The sequence below is a fragment of the Trichomycterus rosablanca genome, chromosome 24, assembly GCF_030014385.1.
Source record: "Trichomycterus rosablanca isolate fTriRos1 chromosome 24, fTriRos1.hap1, whole genome shotgun sequence".
NCBI lineage: Eukaryota > Metazoa > Chordata > Actinopteri > Siluriformes > Trichomycteridae > Trichomycterus > Trichomycterus rosablanca.
Window position 1 is genome coordinate 16,223,715 of NC_086011.1, and position 23,852 is coordinate 16,247,566.

General features: G+C 41.2%; 1 protein-coding gene across 5 annotated transcripts in view; it reads left to right on the forward strand.

Moving 5' to 3' along the window:
• Positions 1-23,852, forward strand: part of fhit (fragile histidine triad diadenosine triphosphatase) — a 218,279-nt gene that overhangs the window by 161,151 nt on the left and 33,276 nt on the right. For 4 of the 5 annotated variants that reach the window (XM_062986671.1, XM_062986669.1, XM_062986672.1 and 1 more), the window contains exons 4-5: positions 12,909-13,054; positions 15,901-15,930. In XM_062986671.1, coding sequence (XP_062842741.1) covers positions 12,909-13,054; positions 15,901-15,930 — 176 coding nt within the window. Of the gene's footprint in view, positions 1-12,908; positions 13,055-15,900; positions 15,931-20,587; positions 20,762-23,852 lie in introns of those variants that run through there. The other variant, XM_062986673.1, reaches the window with a different exon arrangement.

Sequence of the window (23,852 nt, forward strand, 5' to 3'; positions counted from 1 at the left end):
TCCAAGTTTCATGTCTATAGTGTTGTCCCATGAAAAGATATAATGAAATATTTGCAGAAATGTGAGGGGTGTACTCACTTTCGTGATACACTGTATATATATATATATATATATATATATATATATATATATATATACAGTATATATATACAGTATATATATAATGGTGATGTGTATGGAACTGAATAAAAATATCCAACAATATTATAAATAATATATATGACATTACATATATATATATATATATTGATCAGGCATGACATTATGACCACCTTCCTAATATTGTGTTGGTTCCCCTTTTGCTGCCCTGACCCATCTAGGTAGGTGGTACGTGTCAAAGTGACATCCACATGGATGGCAGGACCCAAGGTTTCCCAGCAGAACATTGCCCAAAGCATCACACTGCCTCCGTCGGCTCGCCTTCTTCCCATAGTGCATCCTGGTGCCACGTGTTCCCCAGGTAAGCGACGCACACGCACCCGGCCATCCAAGTGATGTAAAAGAAAACATGATTCAGACCGGGCCACCTTCTTCCATTGCTCCGTGATCCAGTTCCAATGCTCACGTGCCCATTGTTGGCACTTTCGGTGGTGGACAGGGGTCAGCATGGGCACCCTGACTGGTCTGCGGCTATGCAGCCCCATACGCAACTATGATGCCCTGTGTATGCTGACACCTTTCTATCAGAACCAGCATTAACCTCTTCAGCAATTTGAGCACATGGGCCAGCCTTTGCTCCCCACGTGCATCAATGAGCCTTAGCCGCCCATGACCCTGTCGCTGGTATACCACTGTTCTTTCCTTGGACCACTTTTGATAGATACTGACCACTGCAGACCGGGAACACCCCACAAGAGCTGCAGTTTTGGAGATGCTCTGACCCAGTCGTCTAGCCATCACAATTTGTCTCACAAAGTCGTCTAGCCCTTGTCTCAACTCAAATCCTCACGCTCGCCCATTTTTCCTGCTTCTAACATCAACTTTGAGGATAAAATGTTCACTTGCTGCCTAATATTTCCCCCCCACTAACAGGTGCGGTGATGAAGAGATAATCAGTGTTATTCACTTCACCTGTCAGTGGTCATAATGTTATTCCTGGGTGGTGTATATGTCTCATGTCCACAGGGGTTTCCTCCAGGTACTCTGGTTTCTTCCTAACCTATGCAAAAGATGGACTGACTAGTCCTAATTTTCTCTAACGTGTGAGTGAATACCTGTATAGGTGAGTGTTTGGTGCTGTGATTGATCAACACACTGTTTTGAGTACATTCCCACCTTGTACTCTGTGTTTCTGGGTAACACCAGACTCACCACACCTCTGACCCGGATGAAGTGGTCAGTCAGGATGAATAGATGAAACAATACAATGTCCAGCGTTTCTGAATTTGACCTGGAGTGTAGAAACATGTGAGGGCTTCTCAGTAGCTCTTGAAGAAATGAAAGGATACGGATGCATGAACATGCCACCGTAATCCATCAAATGCAAAGCAGAACCGCGGCTCTTGATGTCTGTCTGCTGAGCATGAATCGAGGCGAGCTACACGGCTTCCTTCCCCCCTACACCTCCCTCACCCCCCTCGCCCGACTCGGCGGTTGTTTTTGCAGTGCAGTAGATGATGTATGATGTAGGCAGGATGTTAAAACAGTCAGACGTTTACGCCGGCGGCACAGTCTGGGCTGGTGCTGCACAGTCTTGTACCTCTGAAAGGAACATGATGGCGAGCATTTTTTACTCTCTTTCGCTTTGTGCGGCGTGGGTATTGTGTTCCGGGTCTTCCCTTCGTGCAGCGAGAGTCTGGCATGATTCGTTTCCGCTGGCGAGTTCGTTTTAACACAACGCTGCAAAATTCTGAAGCGCAAGATGAATCTCAGAAGGTTCTCCAGGAGCCGGGCATGTGCTACACGCTAGTCTGGCGCTTCCTCATAATGTTGACCATGAGTTTATTTGCTATAGCCAAAAGTATGTGAGCCAGTCTTGACTTCTGGGAAGGCTTTGCATAGGATTTCAAAGTGTATCTGTGGAAATTTGTGCCGATTTTTTAAGATCATGTGGTCAGGCATTAGGATGCACTGTAGGTTGATCCACTTCACAGGTTAAAAATCTTCTGATGACTTGTGGAGACCGTGTTTCAACAAGACAGAGCATATAGATATACTATACTGACCATGAGTTTGTTGGACATTCCATTTAAAAAACAAATGGCGTTAATATAGAGTGACCTCTATGTGATCTTTTCAGCTAGAACAACAGCCACAGTGCTTCAGAAAGCTTACAAGAATTTGAAGTATGTCTGTAGGAATTTGTGCCCATTCAGTCAAACGTACGGCTGGGCACTGATAAAGCCTTAATTTATGTTCCGGTTCATTCCAGAGCCGTTCAGTGGGCAGTGCCGGCCACTTTATGTTTTTATAGAGCTTGCTTTGTGCACAAGGCCTTCCCTAAACTGTTGCTGCAAAGTTGAAAGCATATTATTTCCTTTATATAATAATTTATTACATATGATAGCAATTGACATGAATTCAAAATTGGAAGGGCTGTCAATACTTTAGTCCATATAGTGTGTGTGTGTGTGTGTGTGTGTGTGTACACAACTCTAAATGCTCTGCCATTAACCTGAGGGTGCAGCAGGAAGAAGCTCCAGAGATTAACTTTGAGTCTCAGGATTCCTCGAACACTGTGGACACTTTGTAAAAAGCACGAGCAATTTTTCGTGGTTTCTGGTTCTTTCTTTTTGATTTTTTTTCTCTTCAGTTTTTCTTGTTGTATTTTAGTTCATTAGACTTTGAAAGCTTTCAGACGGTGGAAAAAGCACACAGAGGATGGCGAGTAAATGGCGAGGAGGGTCGTAATAGCCACTCTCTCGACCCACTTGTTTTTTTAGTTCGCAGTTAGTTTACGGTTTTCCTTTTTCCGAGTTTTAGTCATTACCAATTTCCTCCTGTGAAGACGAGCGCAAACAAGTACATACCTTCTTGTATTGTTTGGAACCACTGTGGCCGATTTTTACTAAGAGCTTGTTCTTGTTACCCAGTAAGATCCAACAGATGTACAGACACTCACCTGCAGCAGATTCTCACAGAGAGTTCCAATACCTACATAGGATTATGTTTTGCACTTCTGGCTTACCATCCGTCCGTCCGTCCATCTGTCCATCCATCCATCCACATGTACATCCATCCATTCGTCCATTTGTTCATCTATCTGTACATTAATCTGTACATCCATTGATCCATCTGTACATCCATCGATCCATCCATCCATCCATCCATCTGTACATCCATCAATCCATCCATCCATTCATCCATCCATCTGTACATCCATCCATTTGTACATCCACCTGTACATCCATCCATTCATCCATCTGTACATTCACTCATCCATCCATCCATTTATGATGGCTTTAGCACCTTAGTAAACGTCAGGCATCCTGAATAAACCAGAACCTTTCTGGAAACTGGTGCCTAAAGTGTCCGTATGTGTGTGTGTGTGTGTGTGTGTGTGAATACAAGCATTGGCAGGGGGCAGAGACAGTTGGATTCATGTCTTAGCTGCTACATTTATCCCAGGCTAACAGACAGCCCACGTCTCTCAGCGTGGGTCCACAGGCATCTGCTTTATCTGTCCAAAATAGCTTTATTAAGTGTCAGAAATTGAGCTGGATGTCTACCTCTCACGTCTTCTTTTTTAATCCTTCTGTTTTCTTTTCTTATCACATAACACAAAAACACATAACATGCTATATATAGGGCTGAGCTAGAGAGGTAAACCTTCACTGACTGTCCTGGTGTCATCAGTATAATGACAGTATTCAGAGAGGCATGTAATTATTGAACCTGGAGGGTGGTCGAAGGTGAAACATGAAATAATACGCTTGATCGTTGCTTTTTAATCCTCAGACTCAATCACACAATGAAAAAATCTGAAGCCTGATTAGTTTGATTGCGAGATTAAAAGCTAACAAGATAAAAAGTGGAAAAAATGGGCAGTTTGATTTCAGGTTGTGCTTAAATCGTCTCAAGGAAGCAATTCTGAAGTAATTCTGTGGTATTGCTATAATAAAACTTCATTTATGGATTCCTCCACATTCAAAGTTTGTAGCGCTAAGAGAAGCCGCTTCACTTTAACTGGGACGCGTAACAGCCGACTCAATTCTCACGTTAGAACGACTGGACTTCCGACAGTTTCATACTGGCATAAACCACCGAGAGAGGCAAGTGCACGCTTCTAATTCAATCCGTCAGTTCATTGCGGAGAACTGCATAACTACTCCGGCAGATGGACATTTTCTACCCGCTGCAGTTTCGCAGAACCAATCATACTCCACTCCATTTGACTTCGGAATTAGATTAAGCCGTTTCCATACGCCGTCGCGGAAAAAAGTGACGACAGCCCAAATCAAGACTAATAGCATTGTAACTCCCTGAAACTGAGCAATAAGGACTAATCTGAATATCTGAATATACAAATAAACTGACGTCTGCCACACGCGCTGTTTCAGCCGCCGTGAAATTATGACCGCAATTTCCATAATGAAAGACATTCCTCACATTTGACATTGTAACTAAATGTGCTGCTCCAAGCAGTTCCGCAGTCACGCCTGAAGAAAAAAACATGCATGAATGTAAACCTGGGATTTGTGTTCGTTTGACTTCATTACTTCATTACACCAGCAGCTCATTCCTGAACCACTTTTGGTAGGGATTATATCCAGTCCTCTTTTTTTTTTTTTTTTTGGATGCATTTCTTTTACCTATTTATCTATTTAAAAAATCCCCATATTTTGACAGGTTAGTTAAGGAACACTGGTGGACAGTAAGTCTGAAGCCTCGCCACTCAAGGATGCAGGTTTTTATCCAAGAACTCACTGTGCTGGGGCGGCTCAGTGGTGAAGTGAGTGTGACACAGCAACATGGGCCTGTGAGGACATGTTCCTCCTATTTTTACATCGGTTTCCGTCCACCTTAAAACAACACATAGCCTGTTATACTGTAAATCGCTCTGTAAGTAGGAAAGTGAGTGAATGAGTTACAATTTCACCTCTGAAATTCAGTCAGAGTTACAGCTGACAGTTTAGAGATCCTGCCTGACCTGGGCAGTGTGTCTGTAGTTTTGTATTTCCTGCGCTTTTTGAGGTTGAACTGAACTAAGCTAGGAGAAATGTTTAGTGCCGTTAATGGGGTTTTGTGGACTTCTCTTATAGACTTTTCTAGAATCTCTAGATGTATTTGATGTGGTCTTATAAACTTCTCTAGATTCTCTAGATGTCGTTGATATGGTCGTTTGGACTTCTCTAGATGTCGTTGATGTTGTCTTTAAACTTCTCTAGATGTCTTTGATGTGGTCTTATAAACTTCTCTAGATTCTTTAGATGTCGTTGATATGGTCCTTTAGACTTCTCTAGATGTCTTTGATGTTGTCTTTAAACTTCTCTAGAGGACTTTGATGTGGTCTTATAGATGCCTCTAGTTTCTCAAGATGACTTTGATGTGGTCATTTAGACGTCTCTAGACTTTCTAGATATCTTTGGTGTCTTTGATGTGGTTTCTAGATTCTCTAGATGTCGTTGATGTGGTCCTTTAGACTTCTCTAGATGTCTTTGATGGGGTCTTTTAGACTTCTCTAGATTTTCTAGATGTCTTTGATGTGGTCTTATGGACTTCTCTAGATTTTCTAGATGTTGTCAATGTGATCTTATAAACTAGATATCTTTGATGTGGTCTTATAATTGTCTGTAGTTTCTCTAGATGTCTTTGATGTGGTCTCATAGATGCCTCTAGTTTCTCTAGATGATTTTAATGTCTTTAATTTTCTGAGGCACAGAATATGCTAATGAGTCAAAGGTAATGACCTGCTCATAATGTCCAGGTAGCAGGTCTTGTGGAGTCCATGTCTGGGCAGGTCAGAGCTGTTTTGACAGCACATGAGGCAGGTGGTCCTAATGTTTTGGTTCATAGATGTATAGCTGTTCTGTGTATCGGTATAGCTAAACCAGGCACGTCTCTCACACCTGGAGATAGAAACAACCCTGGCGACAGATAAATGCCACCCTGATCCTATTATTATCTGTCATAACAGTCATCTGACCGCTTACATCTGATTCCTTTTGTCTCTGGGCTCAAGATGCGTGTAATAAGAAGCCAGGCTGGAGATTACCTTTACATTGCAAATGCAATCACGCTGGTGTGGGAAAGCATCTCCTCTCCGCCGTAATGCAGACTTTGTTTCATGTCTGGAACAAATCAGACCCCCCTTCTTACCTTCCTCCTCTTTACATTATGCGTTGGGAAAATTGAGGCGCTGGATTATCCGCATGGAAAAAAATAGGCAAACAAACGACTAAACAAAACAAACAAAAGTAAACAGCGCTGCATTTTAAAATCCACTGATTAATCTACGGCGATGCCGCTGGGTGAAATTAAAACGGCCGCCGGAGTGATATTTAATACAACAATTACCGCTCGGCCCGGGCGGATAGTGCTCGGCCTCTCTGATGGTGTAGACCGTGTGCAGAAGCCAGGGCCGGAATGTCAATATGTGAGCCTACGTGATCCGTGCCAGAATTGAGACATTGTGTAGTTCATCCTCCCGGAGTACCGCGGTCTGCCCTGGGGATTCGAAGAAATTACACAGCGCTACACCAATAAGAGCAGTCGTGAAAATGAACTCCGACTCCTGGAGCTGCTCTAGAAAGGTTTACCCACTTCTGTTGGTTGTTTAATATACACTATATGGACAAAAGTAATGGGACACCCCGTAATAAATCAATTACATCAAATAAATGATTTGCTTGTGATTTGTAGCAGCTTCCAGTTTAGGGAAGGACCTTTATCAACACATAAAGAAACTCCAGTGTCCTGTACAGAGCTCTGACCTCAGCTTCACTAAACAGTTTGAAATGAACTGGAACATCAACTGAGGCTTTCTTGACCAGCAGATATAAATAATGCCATCTTTTCACTAAATGGGCCCAAATACTTATACATACTTCAGTCTTGTGGGAAGTGTTCTTGTTATAACTGAAAAGACCACATAGAGGTCATTCTGTTTGAGCCGTAGCCTAGTGGTTAAGGTACTGGACTAGTATATACTGTAGAAAGTCACTGGTTTAATCCCCACCAGTTGGGCCCTTGAGTAAGGCCCTTAACCCACAATTGCTTAGACTGTATACTGTAACTGTAATGTAAGTCGGTTTGGATAAAGGCGAAATGTGAACGAATACCATTTTTTTGTAAAATGGAATGTCCAACAAGCTCATGGTAAGGTGTCCAAATACTTTTGGCCATATATTGTAGCTTAATTAAAATGAATAAATAGATGGGAAATGCTTAAGCTACATTTTGTTGAGAATGTGTATATATATACTGTATATATATATATATATATATATATATATATATATATATATATATATATATATATATATATTTATTTTTTTAATTTTTAATTTTTATTTTATGTAATTTTTTTTTGGGTGTGGGCGGGTGAGGGAGCAGTAACCTTTCTTTCTTTCTCTCTCTCTCTTTCTCTCTCTCTCTTGTCTCTCTCTCTCTCTCTCTCTCACACTTATCCTTTGCTTTCTTCTTGTCAGTCCCTTTTGAAACCGAACCCTAATTCTTTATCCCCGCTGACTGCTCGGTGGCGGTTTGCAGTAGGGAGGGAGACATCCGTTAAAATGATATCTGATTTCCTTCCACCGAGCTGAACATGAAAGCAGGGAGACTGATCGCTCGTGCCACGCTCGCCCGGCTCTGCCGTGTCCGTTGTGCCTTGAACACAGCGATGTAATCATCTTCCTCCAGGAGCAATAGCCCGTTGTTTAACGCCTGTCATCCGAGGTGATGATTTGCTTTCATCCAACTTCTAAATAGAGGCGTCTCTTTTAGCTCCTCTGGTAGGAATACAGGGTGTATTTATTTTACTGAGCAACACAGGTGACAGTATTTGAATGTAAAAACATTCAGGGGCGTTTTGGTGTGTTTTATTTGACCGGTGACACAAAATATTGGGACAGTGGTAGTTAAGTGGGTAGAGCTTTTGACTATCAATTGCAGGATTCTCAGTTCGAATCCTAACTGCCATGCAGCCACTGTTGGGCCCTTGAGCGAGGCCCTAGTAGGGTGCTCTGACCCCAGCTTCCAATAGGCGTTCTATTCAAACAGTTGCAGCCTAAACAGCATCAGCTATTCTGGTAGCCTATAAGTTAAGGTACTGGACTAGTAATCATAAGGTTGCTGGTTCAAACCCCACCACTGCTAAGTTGCCACTATTGGGCCCTTGAGCAAGGTCCATAACACTCAATTGTTTAGACTGTATACTGTTAGTATACTTTGGATAAAATAAATGTTAAAAATGTTAATGTACATATATATGGGAGGCACAGTGGGTAGCACTGTCGCCTCACAGCTAGAAGGTCTTGGGTTTGATACCCAGGTGGAGCGCTCTGGGTCCTTTCTGTGTGGAGTTTGTATGTTCTCCCCATGTCTGCGTGGGTTTCCTCCAGGAGCTCCGGTTTCCTCCCACAGTGCGAAGACATGCAGGTGAGGTGAACTGGAGATACAAAATTGTCCATGACTGACTGTGTTTGATATTAAACTTGACGTTAAAATCCTAATACAATAAATAAAGTATGTATATATTTGCCCCTCACTGTATATGCTTCTGTATTGCTTAGTAAATTATTTACTGCCAACAGTGAAACCTTTGAAAGCACCTCAGATGTGAAAGCTCCAGTTAGTCGTTGAGCGATCAGATACAAAAAAATTGCTGCTAAATCTTTACTTAAATCTCTACATGTATACTGTATGGGAGGGTGTGTGGGTGTTGGTGTGGGAGAAAGACTTAACTGTATTTTTTGAGAGGTGATGCTTATCAGGATCGGTTCTCCATTTCCATTTCAGATTGTGTTCTGAGCGTATTTATATTCTTATACTTTATCTGGTACTGTGGGTCAGCTCAGAGTTCTGTCTAACAGGCACTATGTCCCTGCATGTGTTCAGTTGTGTTTTGGACAAGCCTCAAAAATAAAACATTCACATTTTTATTTTGTTTACAGTTGTTTTAGTTTCCTTTTGGTTTTTTTTTTCTCTGAGTTTGAATAGCTAGTTTTGTTTAAGCTAAATGTAATTACCTATACACTATATGAACAAAAGTATTGGGACACACCTTCTAATTATTGAATTCATGTGTTTCAGCCCAAACAATTGCAATGTTTTTAATAAAGGTTTAATAGGGGCAGATGGGGTTATCAGTGTAGCCTGTTGATTAAAGTACTGGACTTGGAATCATAAGGGTGCTTAAATTAAACCCCCATCACTGCCAGGCCCTTAACCCTCAGTTGCTTAGACTGTGTACTGTAAGTCGCTTTGGATAAAAGCATCTGCCAAAAATGTAAATGTAAATAAAGGTAATGAGATGCTTTTAACTTTGCAGCAGCAGTTTAAGGAAGGACTTTAATATAAAGACAGGACGCTTGGTTAAAAGAAACCCCAGTGAACCGGAACATCAGCTGAGGCTTTTTTGACCAACATCAGTGCCGAGCTTGTTATAGTTCACATAGAGGTCACTTTATTTGATACCATTTATTTTTGAAATGAGATCTCCAACAAGCTCATGATCTCCAACAAGTGTATGATCAGGCATGAAGACCTGAGAGGCCAAATTTTTATGGCCGTATGTTTGGGTTGAGGGATCTGCTGAGCTGAACTATCTGTTGAAGTTGCTCGGTGGTCGAGGCTCATTGGTACCAGAGGGCATGAAGGCTACGGCTTCAAGTACAGGCCAACAGGGGGCGGCACAGTGGCTAAGTGGGTAGCACTATCGCCTCACAGCAAGAAGGTCCTGGGTTCGATCCCCAGGTGGGGCGGTCCGGGTCCTTTCTGTGTGGAGTTTGCATGTTCTCCCCGTGTCCACGTGGGTTTCCTCCGGGTGCTCCGGTTTCCTCCCACAGTCCAAAGACATGCAAGTGAGGTGAATTGGAGACACTAAATTGTCCATGACTGTGTTTGATATAACCTTGTGAACTGATGATTCTTGTGTAATGAGTAACTAACGTTCCTGTCATGAATGTAACCAAAGTGTAAAACATGACGTTAAAATCCTAATAAACAAACAAACAAACAAACAAACAGACCAACAGGACTGCAGATGATTTTTAATACCGCTGATGAGGTAAATAACAGGCGGATAGTCCTAATGTTTCAGCTCATCAGAGTATTCAAGCCTTCATCCAAAACACTGATTAAGTTACAATCTCCTTCCAACTGTGGTGTCCAAACAAAAAGCCAATTTGGAAAGATTAATTTAAATAATGACCTTTTTCATTTTTAATATTTAGATTTAAAAGAATCTTGATTTGAAAATTAATCAGAAATGAATCTGCGTCTTTTATCTCCTCCACTTTGGCCTTGCTTTTGACTGCTAACTAGCTGAAATATGAAAAGCGACTCCAGCATTTTTAGTTCGCCGGTGAAATTATTATTTTTATAGTTTTAATTAGTTTATAGAAAATTGTGTCTATTTAATTAGCCAGGATTCATTTTATAGTGAAAAGAAACTGAATGAAATCAGTACTTTTATTAACAGAGTGCTTTTCACCTATTTAGCTTTTAACCTCACTCAGAAGTCAGTGCAGCAGCCATGCAAATGATTCATTTTTTATTTATTTTATTATTATTTATCACTGCAGACAGACTGTTCCTCCATCTGCGACCCAACAGAAAAAGTTTGGACACTTTTTACTTTAATGATGAGATAAAATATCACCCAACACTCCGGCTGTGTATGGATTTCATAGTTTCATTAGGATAACAGCTAGAATTCTGTTATTATTATTATATGATAAAAGGATTGCTCAAAGCTACTGCGGTTTATCATCAGCAGAAGAAAAAAAAAGTCCTACCAGTACGCTAACACTTCCACTCAGAAATATTGATTGCACTGCAGCTGCTATTGACATTCCCAGTTCAGTGAAGTAAAGGAAAATAAATCATGAATTCTATTATGAATTTTATTAATTTGTTTTGGTTTGTGATGGTAGTGCATTTGACAGCAGCGAGTCGTCTCGTCCATATTATTGAGTTTTGTTCAAAACCACAATAGAACCGCAGTGGTGGGCTGGACCATGATAAAAATTAGAACCGTGACAGCGTTCATCACAGAGATGTGAAAAATCAGGTTTGTTTAATAATTACGCCACCAGATGACACAATCGACGTAATCCACCCTGACATGTCATTTGAGTGCCTGACCGCTCTGTCTTCCACAATAAATGACCGATCACTTTGTTCATGCTTGGCTCTGAAATATTCAATGTATTTCTTATTCTATTTGTATTTTTGTTCAAGTTTACAAGGCTTTAGATAGATAGATGGATGGATGGAAGGATGGATGGGTAGATAGACATATAGATGGATGGATGTACACTGTAATCAGTAACAGTAAATGTAAAGAGATGAAAAGAAATATACAACACACATTTATATATAAACAACAGTGTAGGGCTTGTATAGCAGCAGACATATTAAGCCAACTACTCATACAAGGGGCGGCACGATGGCTAAGTGGGTAGCACAGTCGCCTCACAGAAAAAAGGTCTTGCGTTCGATCCCCAGGTGATCTGGGTCCTTTCTGTGTGGAGTTTGCATGTTCTCCCTGTGTCCGCGTGGGTTTCCTCTGGTGCTTCGGTTTTCTCCCACAGTCCAAAGACGTGCAAGTGAGGTGAATTGGAGATACTAAATTGTCCATGACTGTGTTCGATATAACCTTGTGTGAACTGATGAACCTTGTGTAACGAGTAACTATCGTTTCTGTCATGAATGTAACGACAGAAATGAAATAGTTAATATTGAGCAAAAACACAAGTGATATAGTAACTGTGTGTGTGTGTGTGTGTGTGTGATCAGACTCTGTGAGTTGAGCTTGTGGAAAAAAAAACTGTTGCACAATCTAGCAGTGAGGGCCCAAATGATCCGGTACCATCGTCAGGAGAGTGAAGAGTTGGTGTAAGAGGTGTGACGGGTCCTCCGTAATGCTGAAAGCTGTGTGTGTGTGTGTGTGTGTGTGTACAGCAGTGTCAGTAGTGAGATATTGGCAGAGGGAGCTCATTTGTATGTTGGTGTAACATGCAGATTATTACCCTGCTTTACATTTTTATATCTTACCTTTCTGGGACACGCGTCCGCAGTGATACAAATGATGGGAAATATTCTTTCTTTCTTTCTTTCTTTCTTTCTTTCTTTCTTTCTTTCTTTCTTTCTTTCTTTCTTTCTTTCTTTCTTTCTTTCTTTCTTTCTTTCTTTCTTTCTTTCTTTTTCTTTCTTTCTTTATTTATTTTAAGGCTGATATTGTTACACAAAGCAGGAAAATAAATGTAAATTAAAGACTTATTATTATAATTCTAATAATTATAGTTTATTTTTAAATCATCTTGAATTACCTCGCATTTAGGGTTTTTGTAAATCAGGTCTTTGGCAAATAAATATTTACAAAATAATTTAATAAATATGGACAAAAGTATGAGACACCATCTCCTGATTAGTGAATCATGTGTTTCAGCCACAACAATTGCTAACAGGTGTAATAAATCAGTAATATAAAGGAAATTATATGCTTCTAACTTTGCAGTAACAGTTTAGGGAAGGCTCTTTCCTGCCCCTATGCACCAAGCAAGGTCTATAGACAGGCCTGCACAGAGCCCTGACCTCAGCACCACTGAACAGCTGTGGAATAAATTGGAACCTCAATTGAGGTCACTCTGTTTTCATATTGTTTCTTTTTTAAAGGTCCAACAAGCTCCTGGTCAGGTGTCCAAATACTTTTGGCCGTATAATGTATTCGTACAAAGTGAATGTAATCTGTAATAGTGACAGCTGAGCGTGTGGAACTTCTCCTTGACCGTCCCGTGCTGTAGATGTGTTAGTGTGTCCTCTAAGGCCGGTGGAGCGTTTCCGTGACCTGCAGCCAAATGAGCTGGCTGACCTTTTCAGCACCACACAGAGAGTGGCTAATGCTGTGGAGAAACACTTCAACGCCTCATCGTTGACCATCGCCATCCAGGTGAGCATACCTAACAGACTTCAGAAAAAAAAACTGTAGGGCAAGAGCATCAAGTGCTGGAGCCTATCCCAGCTTTTCAATGGGCGCAAGGCACACAGTAACACCCTGAACGGGGCGCCAGACCATCAGAGGGCAGGCACACACACACACACACACATTAACCTATAGGATAATTCAGTGTCTCCAATTAACCTGACTGGATGTTTTTGGACTGTGGGAGAAAACCGGAGCTCCTGGAGGAAACCCACGCAGACACGGGGAGAACATGCAAACTCCACACAGAAAGGACCCGGACTGCCCCGCCTGGGGGTCGAACCCAGGACCTTCTTGCTGTGAGGCGACAGTGTTACCTACCGAGCCACCGTGCCGCCCCCTATAATAAACTGCCGTTATTAATTAATTAATTAAATTGGGCTTTTAAATTCATGAATTGCCATTAAATTGCCTAAACTAAATTGCCCAAATTAATGAATTGTTCTTAAAATGTCATTACTAAATTGTGCTTATTGATTAATTAATTGTTCTTTATTGCCTATACTAAGTTGTGCTTATTAATTAAGTAATTAATTAATTGATTGCCCTTAAATTGTCTGTACTAAATAGTGTTAATTAGTGAATTAATTGTGATTAAATTCCCTATACTAAATTGTGTTATTGCCCTGTGATGAATTGCCACCTGGTCCTAGCACCCCATCACAACCCTAAACAAAATAAAAAGATGAATGACATGTTGTATAAATAAACCAGTTTCCGAAATTTTTCGTCACCACCTGGTGATTGTCCTGGTGCGCCAGAACTTCTTTCTGTTCTCCAGCAGCATCATACTGGACCTGGTTTCTTTGTTACTTTTTTGTTCTGCGATTGAGACACTATCCTTGGTAAAGGTCTGGCTAATGGATGTCTGTACCTAACGTCTATCGTCCGCGCTTGTTTCCTTGGTAAACGCAGATACGCAGGAAAAGCTACGCCGCCGAACGCTAATCTGACAGCACTTAAAGACGATACGCTTCATCCATTGTGCGCCCTGTCTTTTAACAAACGCACCTATTGTTCTTTAGCGGTTTTATTCCAAATGCCATCTGTGAGTTGTTGGAAATGCACGGAGAACTAACAGATGAACACCACCTACTGGAATAACGTCAGAATGAACGCGCTAGGCAGAAAGACTTCGTATTTTGCATAACCTTTGATATTTATGCTAATTCCAGATGGTTTCTCTCCCACGGCGCTGCGCCGCCCAACAAAAGAAAATCATTTCCCTTATCTGACGAGAGAGAATGATCAATATTCCTCCGCTCGGAGAGAGCGAGACCAGATAGGAGATTAGATTTGTTTATCCCGGGCGGCACCGTGGCCACCGGGGCCGATCTGTCGGCCTTTCATTTACCAGTAAAAACAAAAAGATGTGGAAATGAAACGTGGTTCCTGGGTGCTGTTTTTAATTGGTGTTTAGAAACCGCTGATTCGCAGACGACGACTGTTGCAGAAGTATGTGGACGCCCTTAATGTTAAAGCATGACTGTGCGTCTGTGTCATATATACAGACACACGTGTACAGTACAATGAAGTTCTTATTCCCTGTATCCCAGATTGTTTGGAAGCTGGGGTCAGAGCGCGTGGTCAGCCATTGTACGCCGCCCTTCAAGTACCCAACAGTGGCTGCATAGCAGAGGCTGGATTTGAACCGACAATCCTCCGACTAACAGCCCAAAGCTCTACCCATTAGCCAAGGGTTTTTTTCTAACTTTTTTTCAAGCGACCCACATTTTGTCCATGACTCAGGCAACACAAACAACACATCAAAACGAAATTTACTTAATTAATAAAATCTTGCGGGGCAATCTTGTCCCACTGTGGTTTACAAGGTTTAACGTAAAGCCTTCACAAAGGGGCATTCATGTGCAAGTTCATTTATTGTTTGTGTGCCTGTTAAAATTTACATTTATAAAAGTTACAATTGTTGTTAATTATTACTATGAGGGTTCTTCAAAAAGTTTTTGCACTTTTATAAACTCTATTTATTAAGAATTTCAAAAACAAACTCTATCACTTTTCTACACAGTCACCTTCTGGTACATTTTTCCAGCGTTGTACCAACTTTTTAATGCCATCAGCAAAAAAATGTTTTTGGTTGATCGCATAACCACTGATGCAGCACTGCTTTCACATCATCACATGAAAATTTTCTTCCCCTTAAAGCTTCTTTGAGCATCCAAAAAGGTGGAAATCAGATGGTGCTAAATCAGGACTATAAAAGTCTCTCAGTCTCTCAGACACGACGGATTACTCCTCCTCCACCCTCATCGTTTCCAACCACAATATAAATGTGCGGAAACTTTTTGAAGATCCCTCGTATTTTTCTCTGCGACACATTTTTTTTGTCTTGTGACCCTTGGATAACCCTGCACTAGGCTACCACTGTTCCCTGAACATTTATGGGACAAATTGGAACTTTGCGTCCAGCATCAGTTTAAAAGTATCTTTTGCATGATACTCAGTAGGATCTAAATGTTTACAATCTAGCCCTTGATACATCACATGAATGTATATTTTGCTGTTCCCTGGTTAGAATTCCAGATGTCAGTCAGAGAACGAGATCCAGACCCAACCAAAGCGCACTGTGACAAAGTCCGAGCACATCTGTATTACACATATTCATAACCCCGCGTTTCCAAATCGCAGCTCGTATTCACCCTCCCTCGCTCCCTCACGCGCACCCAAAAATAACAGGATGTGATGACACACCGGTGCCACGACTCATCAGAAATTAAAATGCTTATAAATTATTGACCGGGACTCTTTGGGATTCCTGTCCGTTCCTAATTATCTCCCTCTGTTTCCGACAGGACGGACCCGAGGCCGGACAGACGGTCAAGGTAAGAGCTTAATAATGCACAGGCTTTAAATCTATCATGAGCTTTGACTGCTGCTTATCTGATATTAAATAATCATTGGTTTTTTTTTTTCATTTGCTGGCCCCCCAAGCTTCGGAGCGTGTCAATATTTAATGCTGGATATTTTACAGTATAATGCTTTGTGTATAGCTCTATGGATGCAAGCTGAGACAAACCGCAGGCCCTGTTGGGTTTAGGGTCTTTGTCGAAGGCTCGTCTGGTTTCAGTGTTAGTCGAGCTGTTTTCTTTATTTTCCTTTAAAACAGATTGATACAGCTTCTGCTTCTTGTATCACAGCCCAACAAAAGTTGTGCATCATTGATTTGTTCTAGATTGTAAAGCTCCTAGAGGCTGAAGATAGAGTTTGGTTATGTGGGTGAGCAGTAGAAGCTCATTTTTTTCCAATCAATTCCAGATCGAGTGCTATTTTACTCATTGGCCTGGACTCTTTTTCATCAAGGTCGTCATTGTGCTCTCCTAGCATTCAAATCATTTTTAATTACAAACACATTCACTGGTGGTATTGAGTGAGATGATGCTGGCGCATCGACTGCGGCATCTTGGACATCCTTTAATAGTTATTTACAGTTACAGATGTTGAACAGGAGTTTTCTGACTGACTCTGACTGATCTTACATCAGCACAGGTACACGATATAACTAAAAGTATTTGCACCCCTGAAGCAATTGGGAGTTAGGGACCTTGCTCAGGGGCTTAACAATTGCAACTTGCCAGTGGTGGGGCTTGACCCGGAAACCTTCTGATCAGTAGTCCACTGCCCTACCTGACCATGAGCATGATAGACATCCTGATAGAGTGGCCTATGTGATCTTTTTGCTATAACAACAGCCACGTCTTTGAGAGGGCATCTCTGAGAGGGCCCTGTTTTTAAGGGAGTTTTTCCTTGCCATTGTCGCCCTTGGCTTGCTCAACATGGTTTTTGGTCTGTTGGTCCTGGATTCTGTAAAGTTGCTTTGAGACATTGTCTATTGCAAAAAGTGCTATACAAATAAAATTGACTTGACTTCTCACAAGTCTTTAAATGATGTCTGTGGGAATTTGTGCCCATCCAGTTAAACGAGCATTTGTATGGCTGGACACTGACGTCAGTGAAGAAAGCCTCAATTTATGTTCCAGTTCTGTCCTGGCTCTGTGCAGGTCACTGGAGTTTCTTTAAAACGAGCTTTTCTGTTTTGTTATGTCTTAGAGCTTGCCTTATGCACAGGGGCACAATCATGCTGGACCAGGAAAGGGCCCTTCCCTAAACTGCTGCGGCAAAGTGAGCATTAAAATGACCAGCACCTAATGCTGGGATTGCCTTCACCGCTAAGAAAGCAACTGACGCTCCCTCGTTATTCAGTCAGATTATCACTCAGAATTAAGGCACCTTAGTAGGCAGCATTTTAAGGGATCTAAGAATTTAGACATGCCCTCTTCTCAGGAGTGTAGGATGACGTAAAATCCGTCTGTGTAGAGAGCACAGTGACCCACAGCGTGCATAAAAAAGACACTAGATTTTAGTCTTTAAGAACACCTACAACCAGTGCTAACAGGGTAAGTGTTCCTAATAAAAATACAAGTTAGTTTATAGAGTATCTTTATTTCCCAACAACCCTGCTGCACCCATTACACTCATGCCAGAGTGACACTACCATGTTATTACAATTTAAGTGTCATTACTGTGCTAAAATGGTCCACCACCCAAACGTCATCTGGTCAGTTTGGTCATTTGGGGTCACTTTCCTATAATGGATAGTGCAACAGATGAAGTACAGTCAGTTATTGTAATAAAAAGCATATAGTGACATACAGACATGTTTCTTTGTTTTCTTTCCCTTTTTTTAAATTACCACGATTTAATGTCATTCATTTCCTGAATACACTGAATATTCTCAACAGGTGTCGTTTTTAAAGGGCCAGCATGGGTCAGGTTAAACCATTCAAAATAACCTTCAGGCAACCCTAATGAGTTTAAGTTTAGTAAAGAAACCCCCTCCCTCCTCCCCCCTTCACCCCACCCCGTACTGCGCTATGCTAATTTCCTTATTGAATGCATCAGTGTTGTCCCTAATGTGCACATGGCCATTTTTATTGCATATGGAACTCTTATTAATTATACATTTACGGCGGGCGCGGTGAGAGCTGGCTTTAGCCTGAAGTGGGGAGTAATACTGAAATGTTAATGGTGTAATTCGTGGAGAAGTTGTAAAGCTAGTGAACCCGGAGGAGGCCCCATAATCCCAAACGGTTCCAGCTCTCCACATCAAAACGAAGTATCCGCGGCGTTACATTAAAAACATAACGTTGTGATTTTTATTGAAAAATAAATAAATAAATAACGCTCTGAAGCTTGTTTTTTTAAATCGTGGTCATTTTTCCAAAGCAGCTTGACTCAAAGTTCAATCCGGCATCATAGTTTCTTAAATGTGTCCTGATTCTATACTGAGGTCCGCAGTGGTGACGTCAACTTTTGGTTTCTATGAGACGCAGGTTTAAGAGAACCAAAAACCCAAACATGAATTCATACAATACAGATGCTTTTATCCAAAGCGACTTACAGTACTGCAACAATATACTGCCCAAGCCATTGAGGGTTATGGGCCTTGCTTAAGGGCCCACCAGTGACAACATGTCAGTGATGGGGCTTGAACCAGCGATCTTTTGATTACTAGTCCAGTACCTTAACCGCTAGGCTACAACTGCCCAACTGCTTTATTTTTCCTCAAAACATTAAAATTGGTGGTTCATTCTTTCGGCACCCTGGTATGTAGTTAGTTGGCATAGAGGTGGCATTCAGTGCTAGACTAGGAGACTTGGTGACCCAAAATGAACCAAAAATCTACTGCTAATGTCTGAATTTGATCCTTGAATGTATTTTTGCCTCTCTAACCATCCTCCTTACTACACCTTACAGCTTGGATTGTTTTACAATTATTGCATTTTCACCAACAACATTTATTGGCTGTTTTCCTTTGAATTGCTAATTGGCCTGAAAAGTAAGCTGACGTCAAACCACTGACTCCAAATCTAATCAAGGTATATCACTTGGCATCTTGTTTAGAAGAGTTTCCAACCCTGATCTTTGGAGAAGTGTTTGCCTCTCCAAGCATCCTCCTCACTGTCCAGAGAATCACAAGAAGCACGATTTTTTCTTTATATTGCCCTCATATGCCGCTTTGACTTATTTGTTGGTCTCCAATGAGTTCGTGTTGCTCTTGATGGTTTATGCCTCCCAGCCCATGAGCCAGCTGTCGTCTCTCTGAAACTGTGTTAACAATAAGCAAGGTGAATTATTACCTAACACGGTTACGGTGTTTTCAGGAGCGAGCTAAATGTTTGGTGTCCCTAAACGGGGCTCTGGTAAAATACGGCACTATGAGCGTGACTTTGTGGACAAATTACGCCTGCTGGGACCCCTGTTAATCTTTATTTTTATTGCCAATTTGGCGGCGGGCGATTGCTCACTCGCCGCGGGTTTGAGATGAGATAATAAAGGTCGTCAATACAAACGAGGTCAAATTGAAATAGATTTCCGATCGAATTTTACACACCGGTGGATGAACTGTGGACCGGATGAGAAGGTCTAGAGGGAGCGTCCACCCCTAGTGTGGACTCCTGATGTGATTTTAGGTTATCTCTTTTAGTCTTTTGCTTCGGTGCAGCTTTCTGATCGGTTTTATTGGAGAAGATTTGCTCTCCATGCTTCTTAATCGACGACAGAAATCTGCATATTAAAAAACTGTAAATTAGTCCTTTTATGAAAACAAATGATCTTGTCTTCATAGCACACCTGCTACGTTCAGTATGTTCAGTGCGCCCGGCTCATTTGTCACCTACTTTTTTTTATATTTTTTACTTTTTAAGGCCACATGAGTGAATGAAAAAAGCCAAAGTCTATAGAAATGAATGCATTTTGACTAACTTCCCAGCCTGGAGCTACATGAGAACCGAAGACTAAGTATTCATACGGTGAAATTGGGTTTTCTCTTTCTCTATCCGGCGCAAAAGCGTGGGAGTGACGCAGGAATTTAGTCATTTGTCTTCCTTAGGAGGGTCATTTATCTTGCTTCTAGAGCATGATGGCCTGAAGTACATTATAAAAACGCCTGAATATATACATCATTGCCAGACTAACTCAGTTGGGTGCATACGGAATAGTCAGATCAATGAATCTCACTTCATAATGGATCTGTATCATATTTAGCTTTTTCTTTGAGAAGGTCATTGTGGTAAATATGGTATCTGGCTAGTGCTGGACTTTTCTATTAGTAATTGAATTATCCCTGGAATTTTACTTGTCATGTTCTGGTCATCTGTTGAACCACCCAGTTTAGACCATTTCACTCCAGCACTCTCCAAATAATCCTATTACCCCTCACGGCCATGACTGTACATAGCGGGTGTAAAATAAAAGACTCTGGTTGCTCTTAGCTAAACTCTTTTTTTGCAATGGAACTATTTCCGTTCTATATCCGGTACACTGGATGCCCTAAACTGTTTGGAAATGTGTTTTGACTGGGTTTGTTTGTAGCCACCAGCCAAAATGTGAATATCATTATCCTGACAGTTTATTGGCTGCTATTACCTTGTCTTATAACCTTTTTACCTTAAATAATAATAATAATAGGTTCTCATATAGCATCAGGATCCAGGATTGGAATCCCCAGTGGTGCTATCAGCCAGTCGGGCATCTACATACAGGCAGTGTTTGCTGTGCCTGGGTCCCACGATGGATTGGTGTTCTGTTCGGGGTGGGTTGCTGCATTGTCACCAGTGATTCCGGCGACATACCACCTGGTTTGACCCTGTAAACAGGATAAAGTGGCAATAAGAAATGCAAATTAAATTAAATTAATTATTAATAATAACAATAATAATAATAATAATAATAATAAAATATAATAATAGTAATGATAATAGTAATAATAACAATAATAATAATTATAATAATTATAATAATTATAATAACAATAACAGTTTACTATGTGTGCCTGAACTAAAAAAATCTATATGTTTATAGCTTTTAAAGGGTGGCATGGGTAGAACTGTTGCCTCACAGCAAAAAGGTCCTGGGTTCGATTCCCAGGTGGAGCGGTCCGGGTCCTTTCTGTGTGGAGTTTGCATGTTCTCCCCGTGTCTGTGTGGGTTTCCTCTGGGAGCTCCGGTTTCCTCCGACAGTCCCAAGACGTGCAAGTGAGGTGAACTGGAGGTACAAAATTGAAATTTTTTAATTTTAAAATCCTAATATATAAAAGCTTTTAAAAGAATGAATGAATGAATGTGTGTAACAGGCAGGTGTACCTAATAAAACGCTTGGTGAGAAAGTTCTACCGTTATGTTTAGTACAGTGAATTTCTCAAAATGAAAAGTGAGCACTCAAAACAAATCAGATCAAAATTAATTAGCCTTCATTTCCGACACTGTGATACCCGGCGTCACCATTATGTGTAAAAGAAAATTGAGCATACAAAATAAATCAGATCTAAATTAATCACCGCACAATTAGGGTGCTTGATTGATGCTTGCGTAATACGCATGACTGGCAGCTCTCAGCAGAGGCCACGTAAATATTAGCTCCGCGGCGTTCGCCTCGGCTCTCGCACCCTTCCGCACGCCGTCGTTTGAGGAGCGTTTCGGAGCATATGCTAACCAGCGTGGAGCAAAATGGTCCCATCAAACCACAAAGCAAGATGAATCTGTGGATAAATGATGTGGTGCTTTCGGAGCAACGTTGCACCGAGCTTGCGGAAGACTCTGGGAACGTACTCGCTCTTCTTTTAATTAGGAGTTCCGGCTGCAAGCCTCCGTCGCGTTTACCCCCTGCTTTAATAGGAGCACAGCTGTTCATGACAAAATACATTTGTCTGCCTGTCTGACTGGATTTCACCTAAACAATATAAATGGTGGAGTAGCCGTTTCACTCATTTGTCCTCAGTCAGGGACTAATTTATAGGCATCTGTTTTCATTCTGAACTTCGCAGACCTCTTTCATCAGAAGCCGGAAGTTTTACTTATGAAGAACGACTTCTCAAACAGAAATATGACCTACATCTTTCTATATGGCTAAAAGTGTGTACATACCGGATTATAAGCTAATCAGAAGCTAATTATATGCTATTGGACCCTTTTTATTGCCATACCAACCTCTACTTCTTTGGGAATACTTTTCACTAGATCTTGGACAATCAGTGCCCATTCAGTCATTGATAAGGTTGGGAAATAACGTTGGATGAGAAGGCCTGGATAGCAGTCGATGTTCCAGTTCATCCCAAAAATGTTTAGGATGGTTACCACTCTGAACAGGCCAGTAAAGTTTCTCTACACCTAACACGACACATCATGGAAATCACTCAAAAATAGTCAGAGCTTTTAAAATTTGGGTTTCATTGGTTGGTAGGTAGGAAGGTAGGTACAGTAGATAGGCAGGTAGATAGGCAGGCAGGTAGGTAGGTAGGTAGGTAGGTAGGTAGGTAGGTAAGTACGTAGGTAGGTAAGAAGGTAGGTAAGTAGGTAGGTATATAAGTACATAGGTAGATAAGTTGGTAGGTAGGTAGGTAAGAAGGTAGGTTGGTAGGTAAGTAGGTAGGTAAGTACGTAGGTAGGTAAGTAAGAAGGTAGGTAGGTAAGTAGGTAGGTAAGTACGTAGGTAGGTAAGTATGTAGGAAGTTAAGAAAGTAGGTAAGTACGTAGGTAGGTAAGTAAGAAGGTAGGTAGGTAGGTAAGTACGTAGGTAGGTAAGTATGTAGGAAGTTAAGAAAGTAGGTAAGTAGGTAGGTACATAAGTACATAGGTAGATAGGTAAGTAGGCAGGTAGATAGACAGGCAGGCAGGTAGGTAGGTAGGAAGGTAAATAAATGAATAAATATATTTATTGCATCTTTAGATTGTAGAAGTCAGAATAAATCCCCATGAGGTGAGCATGATGGTAGAATTCAAACTGCAGTATCATTTTGTAAGGCACAATTCAATCAAATAACAAACAATACATCTAATAAACTTAACAACATTAACTTTTTGAAAACTACTTCATCCAGCCGTCAACTTAATGCCAACAATGTTCTCAATGTTTTCTTGATGAAAAAGCTGATCTGGTCTTTTCTCCTCAAGGTAGACAAATTTAATAATGCAGTCATTATGCAAATGGACTCATTAACGCATAGCAACAAGGCTCATGCCTCCAAACCCGCTCTGTTGTCTGAACGATTTAGAAACACTTATCCACCGACTTTGTGTTGTTTTCCAGCCGGGCTAATGAAAAATGAATAACAAGCCCAGCGGTTTGGATATTATGCCCCGGATGCGTGCGGGATAGCGTGATGACTGGCTATTGAGGAGCTCTGATGATACTTTTGTAATATTATTTGTTTTGATTTATGAGTTCTTGATGTATCTCTGATGATGGATAATAAAAAGTCTCCAAACTTAAAACTGTGCAGAAAAATGTGAATCAGGAGGTTAAACTCTTGCAGATTTGTAGTCTAAAGAATAATAATAAGACTTAAGATTATTAATGTCATGTTTACACATGCAGACCGGCACAGCAACAAGGTTCTTGGTTCGATTCTTAGCTTCTGTCACTCTCTGTGAGGAGTTTCAGGTCTTCTCATGATCGATTGATTTCCTTTAGGTACTCTGGTTACTTCATAAAACACAATGAAAAAAATGGTCACCTTAAATTGCACCCAGCTTTGAGTAGGTTGATGAATTTGTGAGTATTTGTGTATGATTTTGTAGTTATATAAAGAGCACCATCACGGGAGTCACAGCCTTCCCTACCATAGACACAATGGGGATCCAAACTCCCTGATCTCTGTGCTCCTCCACTTTCTATACAGGGTCCTTACACAGCATCGAAGACCCCTCCCCCTTTCCAGTCCGGTCCGGTCTTTTCCCACCCGGCAGAC